This window comes from Physella acuta, unplaced genomic scaffold (assembly GCF_028476545.2).
Source record: "Physella acuta isolate Inbredline_101_S28 unplaced genomic scaffold, ASM2847654v3 ptg000062l, whole genome shotgun sequence".
NCBI lineage: Eukaryota > Metazoa > Mollusca > Gastropoda > Physidae > Physella > Physella acuta.
Window position 1 is genome coordinate 231,504 of NW_026731582.1, and position 10,380 is coordinate 241,883.

General features: G+C 38.9%; 1 protein-coding gene across 1 annotated transcript; it reads left to right on the forward strand.

Moving 5' to 3' along the window:
- The first annotated feature begins 529 nt into the window (after positions 1 to 529).
- On the forward strand, positions 530 to 9,630 carry LOC131949703 (uncharacterized). Its single transcript, XM_059311567.1, has 6 exons — positions 530 to 604; positions 761 to 855; positions 1,025 to 1,073; positions 8,300 to 8,409; positions 8,532 to 8,625; positions 9,476 to 9,630. The coding sequence occupies exons 3-6, from the start codon at positions 1,057 to 1,059 to the stop codon at positions 9,582 to 9,584; spliced, it is 330 nt and encodes a 109-aa protein (XP_059167550.1). The 5' UTR covers positions 530 to 604; positions 761 to 855; positions 1,025 to 1,056; the 3' UTR covers positions 9,585 to 9,630.
- The last annotated feature ends 750 nt before the right edge of the window (positions 9,631 to 10,380 follow it).

The window sequence follows — 10,380 nt, forward strand, 5'->3', positions numbered from 1 at the left end:
AAACTGTGTACATATATATATATATATATATATATATATATATATATATATATATATATATATATATATATATATATATATATATATATATATATCTTATTTATTGCTCAAACGTTCTAAGCTTTTGTCTAACTAATGTAAAACCAAAATTATCTTGTCTGTAGTCTGTTTAATGTATAGCTCTCATGTCCTAGCCTCTTGTTTGACTAATGTATAGCTCACATGATCTAGGATTGTGTCTGAATAATGTTTATCACAAATATTATGTAGGCGGAACATACATGTGTATATGCAACATATTTAGCACCTCAATTAACACTTGGTGTTTGAAATTACACAATCGTCTAGCCCGCACATGTCCACAGAAATTAAGTTAACAAAAGACATACTGGTTCTAATGAATAAATTTTACCATGTTCATTTTATCGATGGGTCAAAAATTGAACAAAAGAAAAAGTTATTTTTATATCCCGGGGCTATAACTTACCGTATGCCAACAAGTTGCTTTCCTAAACTTACATCAACATGAACACGATCCAACTCGTCGTTCTCGTCTCTTTAGCTTGTGTCAGTTTCACAGCTGCCGGCGTCATATTTACTTAAGGTACGCTAAACGTTTGATCACATTTATCAACTATGGTTTTAGCCTCATTAATACCAGTAACTGCATAGCAGTCGAAGGATAATAATTGTACATTTAAAAAAGTATTTTAAGTGTAGATATTGACCCCGATGCTATAACTTTGTGATATAATGACAGGGGCGTGTCCTAGTGGGGGCCAAAGTGGGCTTTACCTGGAACCGTCCGAACTGTGAGAAATGTGAATGTGTCCAGGGAGGATACAACTGCTCCACGTAAGTTGCAAACTTGGTAACTGTTCGCAAAGCCTCTATATTTATATATCCTTTGTACCTATTTGATATATATATATATATATATATATATATATATATATATATATATATATATATACAGTTTCCAAGAAAACAATAAAGCGACTATAATCTGTTCAATATTTTACAGCTGCACCTACAGGAAATATCCAGCTGCTTGTAATGTCGAGTATGAAAAGGTAAGCTACCCAAGCTGTTGTAAGGCTTTAGTCGACTGTCCCATGAGTGCAAAGCCTTAAATCAATTAAGATGCTTGTCTTGTAGAAAGGAAAATATAGCAAATTGGAAGAACTCTTACTATTGTTTTTATTACTTTTATATTTTTATTCAAATTTATTATATAGGATGGAATATGTGTGCAAAGTTTTCGATATGGCTAGCAAATAAAGAGGGAGTGAGCTTCCCAAAACTTTTGCGTTAATTTCTCGTATACACTGTATACAGGGAGTATTGTAATCTTGCAAAAAAAATCACATGAAATTCTGAAAGTTTTCACCGTTTTACACCTCAGTACCTTATAATATGCGGAGTTTTGGGGACTTACTGTAATTCGATAAACATTACAATCCAGTTTTATCGAAATTTCGGCTTTTTATGCGTAATCAAGTCGGAAAAACCGGGCTTTGCAATTTCGCCCGTATGTCTGTGTGTGTATCGATAACTTGAGTACAGTTACAGATAGGTAAGATCACATTTAATATGTAAGTATTATATCAATTGTGTAGTTCTGTATCAACTTTTCAGCGATTTCCGATAGCCGGAAGTGGAACTTATTCTACTTTTAGTTTTTCAAAAGCCTATAACTTGAGTACTGTTTCAGAGAGATAAACGAAATTTCACATACGAGCCGACCCGCGACGTAGCTTACGCCGCTATTTAGTAGTTTTTTATTTTCAACAATCCAGTAATTCATAATTTGTGAATTCGACACTACTAATGCTTCGGCTGAAAATATTTGCTTTAAAACACTATCAGTAGCTCGTGAAGGACGATTATCCCCCACTCAAGCTCTCTTGTGAGCCCCCGATTACACTACCGTTGCGGCACCTCTTACGGCCCCTGGTTTAATCGTCGAATGTCGTGTGCCACCGTGCCAATATTGTAGGGTGCTCCTTATCACTAACGGAGACGCCATAGTGCTCACCGGATAGCACAGGTCGCCAAATCGCGCCTGTCGGTATGCCGATAGACGGGAATAATTATGTTTAGTGAACGATTCTAAAATCCCATCTTATGCATAGTCTATCGCACTGTAAAAAAACAGGCGGCTGCGACTGTTGAAGTTTTAACTCAATATATTAGTACCCTTTACCCGCTATGCAGGACGCCCGATTAATTAATATCAAGTGCTAAGATAGCCGCTTTGGAACTCTGAGCGCCAAACCCTCCCGGGCGCCGCTCATGAGAAATTTTAATTTATTTTCGCAGAAGCTCTCTCAGGAGTATTGTTAACTACTCCCCAAAGTTTTGAACGGTTTCGAAGCGCATCCGACTTTAATATATATATATATATATATATATATATATATATATATATATATATATATATATATATATATATATATATATATATATATATATATATATATATATACTAGCGTACCCGACCCCCGCGCGTTGCCGCGGGGATAGAAGAAAGTCTGACGAAATATATTAGAAGGATATCACCAATGAATTACCAATCATATGTTCTTAAACGCGTGTCCTTCTTTTCTAAAACTGTGTTATTTAAATGTAAACAATGCTGGCGCTTGGATAATAATTATCGGGACAGGGGTTTTCCTACACTACCGCATGAAAACCTTGAGTGTACATTAATCACTCACCGAAATAATGAGGTAGAACACACTTCGGTGACCACCCATGTGTCAGGGACGTAGAGGGGCGCTCTCAGGAGCCCCCCACCCCCCGATTACACTACCGCATAGGCGCAGCGTACGGCTCCTAGCTCCTTAAAACTAACAGGCGCCATCGTGCTCATAGGATAACCCAGCGTGCCAATAGCATCCTGTTAATAATGATGCAGTTTTCGTCATTCGCCAAAGTGACCCAAATGACCAGAATTTTTTTCTTTAACACGTAAAAAATTATTAGACGTGTTTTAAACATCAGTGTGACTGATGCAATATGCTAGCGTTACTAATGGTCTATTATTAGATGCTCGATCTCAATTTCTTACTGGATCGTCTAATAATAGATGCTTATTGCATCATCGCAAGGTGACGAAACTCTACAGTAGGCTCATCATATTCAAAATGTTATTTTTTCATCTTTCGCAAGATGACGAAACTTTACAGGATTTCCTCGCGTTACAAAGTTATTTTTCAGAAGCCTGTTGTAGTTTTACCGCTGAATATAGTAGTACCCCTTACTCGCTATGCAGGACGCTCGATTAACGGATGCCAAGTGCCAACATAGTCGCTCTAAAACTCTGTGCGCCAAACCGTGTATTGACGAAAATTGTACCCTACATGGCGCCGCCCATAAGAAACTTTAGTTTTCTTTTTCGCAGAAATATTCTCGGGAGTATTCTCATCAACTCCTTGAAGTTTTAAGGCACTCCGATGAACCGCATCCGAGTTTTTTTTTTATATACCTTGTATAGAGAAAAAAATCGCTCCCCCGGGGGCACCGCCCTTGTAATATTAAAAAAAATTATTTTGCAGAAACCCTACCATTGAGTGATCTAATCTTCTCCCCAAAGTTTCATAATACACGGATGAACAGTGTGAAACCGAAATAGACTTTTATTTTTATAAACCGTATATAGAGAAAAAGCAAATCGCGCACTGCCGGTGCGCCACCCCTGCGAATTTGAAAATATTTTTAGCGCAGAAACCTCCCCAGGAGTATTCTCAACATCTTCCCAAAGTTTCATGGCGATCGTGTGAACGGTGTCACCGCAATTCACTTTTATTATTTTTATATACCGTATAGCGTAACCGTCCCCCGCGCGTTGCCGCGGGGATAGAAGTAAGTTTGACGAAATGTATTAGAAGGATTTCAGCAACGCGTTACCAATCATATGTTCTAAGACGCGTGACCGTCTTTTCTAAAAGTGAGTTATTTAAATGTAAACAATGCCTGCGCTTGGATCATAAATATCGGGACACGGGTTTACCTACACTACCGCATGAAAACATTGAATGTACATTAATCACTCACCGAAATAATATGTTAGAACACACTTCAGTGGCCGCCCATGTGTCAGAGACGTACAGGGGCGTTCTCAGCCCCCCCCCCCCCCCGATTACACTACCGCATAGGCGCGGCGTACGACCCCTGGCTCCTTAAAAGTGATAGGCGCCATCGTGCCAAATAGCATCCTGTTAATAATGATGCAGATTTCATCATTCGCTACAGTGCCACAAATGAACAGGCTTTTTTTCTTTAACACGTAAAAAATTATTTGACATGTTTTAAACATCAGTGTGACTGATGCAATATGCTAGCGTTACTAATGGTCTATTATTAGATGCTCGATCTCAATTTCTGACTGGATTGTCTAATACTAGATGCTTATTGCATCATTCGCAAAGTGACGAAACTCTACAGTAGGCTCCTCATATTCAAAAAGTTATTTTTTCATCTTTGGCAAGGTGACGACACTGTACAGAAGGATTTCCTTGCGTTACAAAGTTATTTTTAGAAGACTGTTGTAGTTTTACCGCTGAATATAGTAGTACCCCTTACTCGCTATGCAGGACGCTCGATTAACGGATGCCAAGTGCCAACATAGTCGCTCTAAAACTCTGGGCGCCAAACCGTGTATTGACGAAAATTGTACCCTACATGGCGCCGCCCATAAGAAACTTTAGTTTTCTTTTTCGCAGAAATATTCTCGGGAGTATTCTCATCAACTCCTTGAAGTTTTAAGGCACTCCGATGAACCGCATCCGAGTTTTTTTTTTATATACCTTGTATAGAGAAAAAAATCGCTCCCCCGGGGGCACCGCCCTTGTAATATTAAAAAAATTATTTTGCAGAAACCCTACCATTGAGTGATCTAATCTTCTCCCCAAAGTTTCATAATACACGGATGAACAGTGTGAAACCGAAATAGACTTTTATTTTTATAAACCGAATATAGAGAAAAAGCAAATCGCGCACTGCCGGTGCGCCACCCCTGCGAATTTGAACATATTTTTAGCGCAGAAACCTCCCCAGGAGTATTCTCAACATCTTCCCAAAGTTTCATGGCGATCGTGTGAACGGTGTCACCGCAATTCACTTTTATTATTTTTATATACCGTATAGCGTAACCGTCCCCCGCGCGTTGCCGCGGGGATAGAAGTAAGTTTGACGAAATGTATTAGAAGGATTTCAGCAACGCGTTACCAATCATATGTTCTAAGACGCGTGACCGTCTTTTCTAAAAGTGAGTTATTTAAATGTAAACAATGCCTGCGCTTGGATCATAAATATCGGGACACGGGTTTACCTACACTACCGCATGAAAACATTGAATGTACATTAATCACTCACCGAAATAATATGTTAGAACACACTTCAGTGGCCGCCCATGTGTCAGAGACGTACAGGGGCGTTCTCAGCCCCCCCCCCCCCCCGATTACACTACCGCATAGGCGCGGCGTACGACCCCTGGCTCCTTAAAAGTGATAGGCGCCATCGTGCCAAATAGCATCCTGTTAATAATGATGCAGATTTCATCATTCGCTGCAGTGCCACAAATGAACAGGCTTTTTTTCTTTAACACGTAAAAAATTATTTGACATGTTTTAAACATCAGTGTGACTGATGCAATATGCTAGCGTTACTAATGGTCTATTATTAGATGCTCGATCTCAATTTCTGACTGGATTGTCTAATACTAGATGCTTGTTGCATCATTCGCAAAGTGACGAAACTCTACAGTAGGCTCCTCATATTCAAAAAGTTATTTTTTCATCTTTGGCAAGGTGACGACACTGTACAGAAGGATTTCCTCGCGTTACAAAGTTATTTTTAGAAGACTGTTGTAGTTTTACCGCTGAATATAGTAGTACCCTTTACTCGCTATGCAGGACGCTCGATTAACGGGTGCCAAGTGCCAACATAGTCGCTCTAAAACTCTGGGCGCTAAACCGTGTATTGACGAAAGTTGTACCCTATGTGGCGCCGCCCATAAGAAACTTTAGTTTTCTTTTTCGCAGAAATATTCTCGGGAGTATTCTCATCTACTTCCTAAAGTTTCATGGCACTCGGATGAACCGCATCCGAGTTTTATTTGTTATATACCGTGTATAGAGAAAAAAAATCGCTCCCCCCTGGGGGCGCCGCCCTTGCAATATTAAACAATATTTTGTTGCAGAACCCTACCATTGAATGATTTAATCATCTCCCCAAGGTTTCATGGTACACGGATGAACGATGTGAAACCGAAAAAGACTTTTATTTTTATAAACCGTATATAGAGAAAAAATGGAGCCTCCCGTGGTGCCGCCCTTGCAAATTTAAAAAAGGATTTTTTTTACAGAACCCTTCCCTGAATTGTCCTTATCAACTCCCCAAAGTCTCATGGCTTTCGGATAACGGTGTCACACCAAAATCGACTATTTTTAAAATATACCGTATAGAGAAAAATCGCACCCTCCCGTGGCGCCGCCCTTGCGAAATTAAAAAATGATTTTTTACAGAATCCTTCCCTAGAGTTTTATGATGAACTCCCCAAAGTTTCATGCCTATCGGATGAACGGTGTCACTGCAATTCACTTTTATTATTTTATATTTTATATACCGTATATAGAGGAAAATCGGACCCCCCCCCCCCGTGGCGCCGCCCTTGCGAAATTAAAAATTATTTTTTTACAGAACCTTTCCCTAGAGTGGTATAATGAACTCCCCAAAGTTTCATGCCTATCGGATGAACGGTGTCACTGCAATTCACTTTTATTATTTTTATATACTGTATATAGAGAAAAATCGGACCCTCCCGTGGCGCCGCCCTTGCGAAATTAAAAATTATTTTTTTTTACAGAACCCTTCCCTAGAGTGGTATAATGAACTCCCCAAAGTCTCATGGCTATCGTATGAACGATGCCAACCCAAAATTGACTTTTTTTTTTATATACCGTATATAGAAAAAAACAAATCGCGCCCTGCCGGGGCGCCACCCCTGCGAATTTGAAATTTTTTTTTTTCGCAGAAACCTCCCCAGGAATATTCTCAACAACTTCCCACAGTTTCATGGCGATGTGATGAGAGGTGTAGTAATGCATAAAAGACACACACACACACACATCACACTCAAATATATATATATATATATATATATATATATATATATATATATATATATATATATATATATATATATATATATATATATATATATATATATACCGTATATAGGGACAAATCGCACCCTCCTGGGGCGATGCCCTTGCGAAATTAGAAGAGATTGTTTTTGCAGAAACCTCACCTGGAGTGTTCTCATCAACTCCCCAAAGATTCATGGCGATCGGATGAACCGTGCCAAGCCTCAATCGACTTCAATTTTTATATACGTATGTAAAGAAAAACCGAACTGCGCCCTGTCGGAAGCCACTCCTGCGAATTTTAATTATTTTCCGCAGAAACCTCCTCAGAAGTGTTCTCAACAATTTCCCAAAGTTTCTTTGCGATCGGTATAAAGGTGTAGTCTTCTTCTTCTTCTTCGTTCTTAATTATTAGTGTTGGATCGAGATTTATCTGCCAGTGCGTTTCAACTCGAGACTTTGTGGGAATTTATCAACCATGAGCTTTTTGCCGACTCGACCACGCCTCCAACACAATTAAGCGTTACGTGTCAACTGGTTTTGCGCCATGGAGGCCATTGACTCCGATTTCAGCCTGCTTTTCTTTTTGGATTTGCTTCCATAGCCTTTGTCCAACCAAGAACAAACTACAAGGCAGCAGTTGTTTAATTTTGGAGTTGTCTCTACTAGAAGAGTGGCTGTCCCCAGCTAACGAGCCTCATCTGCCCGAGGGTTCGAACTCGAGGCTTTTCGGTTTAGCAACCATGAGCTTTACCGACTCGACCACGCCGAGCTCAAATATCCAGACTTCTGTTTGACTGATGTTTAGCTCAAATGATCTAGGCTTTTGTCTGTCTAATGTATAGCACACATGATAGGTAGGCGGAACATACATATGTATACATACCACCTTTAGAGCCACAATTAACATTTGGTGTTTGAAATTATACAATCATCCAGCCCGCATTCTTCTACGCCAACTAAGTTAACAAAAGACACTGTTTCTAATGAATAACTTTGACCAAGCATCCTTCAGCGATTGTTGAATAATTATGAGTCAAAAATTCAGAAAAACAAAACACTCTTCTGAAATCTCCAGCCGCGTTGGTAGTTATATAAAGTTATATAACCACAACCCACCCAGGCCTAATCTGTACATCATTTTAAAGGTCTAGACGCTGTCAAAACTTTTACATCAAGATGAACGGAATCCAACTCGTCATTTTGGTCTCTTTAGCTTGTGTCAGTTTCACAACTGCCGGGGTCATATTTACCAAAGGTGCGCAAAAAAATTGATAGATTTTACTTTTAGCATCATTAATTCCATGCTACCGTATTGGGCTGTTTTATTTTTGTAGATATTTGAGTCAGATGTTTTGACTTTGTGCTGATATGTTACAGGAACGTGTCCTAACGGAGCCAAAGTTGGGGCTGTGTGGTACAAAGCACCCTGTGAGAAATGTGAATGTGTACAGGGAGGCTACAACTGCTACACGTAAGTTGTAAACTAGGCTAGAATCTCTACAAAACAGATGTGGCCTCTTATCTCTTATATATATATATATATATATATATATATATATATATATATATATAGAGAGAGAGAGAGAGAGAGAGAGAGAGAGAGAGAGAGAGAGAGTTACGAATATTCCCGAACAAATGTTGGTATGTTGAAATTTTAATTTCACAACAACGTTACAATCTCTGATATAAATCGCCACAAAGATGCACATGAAAGAATTCCTAACACCTATCCTAACTTTCTAATACAGAACTCTAGACTAGATACACCTTACATGTCCTATTTCATCAGCGGCTTGTCGCTGTCATGATTCTAGTATAAGTCTACAGACATCATGTATTCGCCACCAGCTCACCAGATGCGTCCCGTTCGGTCCGTATCTAACTCTGAACGGCCTGTTGTTCATTCACGGGCCTCTAGCCGGGTCATTCAACCCTCTTGTGGTAACCTTGACCGTGTCTATGTTCGATATCCATGCCCATTCTCATGTGGTACTAACGCGGACTGACTAGGTCATTCGCCCCTTTCTGCTGCAAGCTGTGCTAGGGCTAGGGTCCACTGCATTGACTCATTACCACGTTGGGCAACGGGCCAGGCCAATCACCCCTACCCATCTCATCTACCCCAGGTCACGCATGGGTCGAATGTCATGCGGTCGTCACTAAATCTATATCCACCAAGCACAATGTAATTAGGCTTTGATAAAAATATGTATTCTAAAACCTCTTCGTAAAAAAAATTAACAATAAATGTAAATTGAAAGGTTTTGTCAAGTACGTAGATATAACTATTACTTATTTAAAACACACCCTTTATTTTACAGGTGCAACTACAGGCCTTATCCAGCAGTCTGTAATGTCATGTATGAAAAGGGAAACTACCCAATCTGCTGTAAGGCTTTAGTTGACTGTCCTTATAGTGCAATGTCTTGAATCAAATGATAAAAATTCATGTCTTGTAGAAAGTACGATAAAATAAAATTGGAAGAACTGATACAATTGTTCTTATTACTTTTATATAACCGTATTTTTAATGTAAACCCTGACAGGAGGTGTCTATTCTAATCCCTAGGCTTATATTATACTATAGGGTCAGTGCAGGTCTGGTATGTTCCAGATTGGTAAAACCCTAACCTTAGTCTGAAGTAAACAAAAATAAAACAAAACAAAAACTAACGAGTTATACAAATTTATTAAACAATAAAAAGGAACCAAATTTTTAAAATAATGCAAACACTAGAAAATAAAAAAACCAAAAGCTGCATAACCGTACCAATTGTGGAACAGAACTAAACTAAACACAAACGCTTATACCCTTGTGGGTGCGGGTCCCCACTTTGGGGCGAATATTACTTCAGCGAACAGCCCTGCGCGCGGGTGTAGGTATCCTCACAGTTTACTGCGCTGCGCGTGGATGAGGGTCACCGCATTGCGGCGATTATTCCATCAGCTCACTGCGCTGCGCGCGGGAGTCGGTAAATCTTTGGAGACACACTACAACCGGCGTTATATTTATATATATACATCTACATCTAAATATATATATATATATATATATATATATATATATATATATATATATATATATATATATATATATATATATATATATATATATATATAAAGGTTTATATTATACAGATATTTACATAGATTTTTGGATTCTCTTTTATTTTATTCTGCTATCTATGATATGTAGAAGCAACACAATACTACTTAACCGGGTTTA

Excerpts from the sequence above, each read along its gene's own strand:
- LOC131949703 (XM_059311567.1), top strand. Across the intron at positions 8,410-8,531 it reads CGGGGTCATATTTACCAAAG|GAACGTGTCCTAACGGAGCC; the intron begins GTGCGCAAAAAA and ends GATATGTTACAG. Across the intron at positions 8,626-9,475 it reads GGAGGCTACAACTGCTACAC|GTGCAACTACAGGCCTTATC; the intron begins GTAAGTTGTAAA and ends TTTATTTTACAG.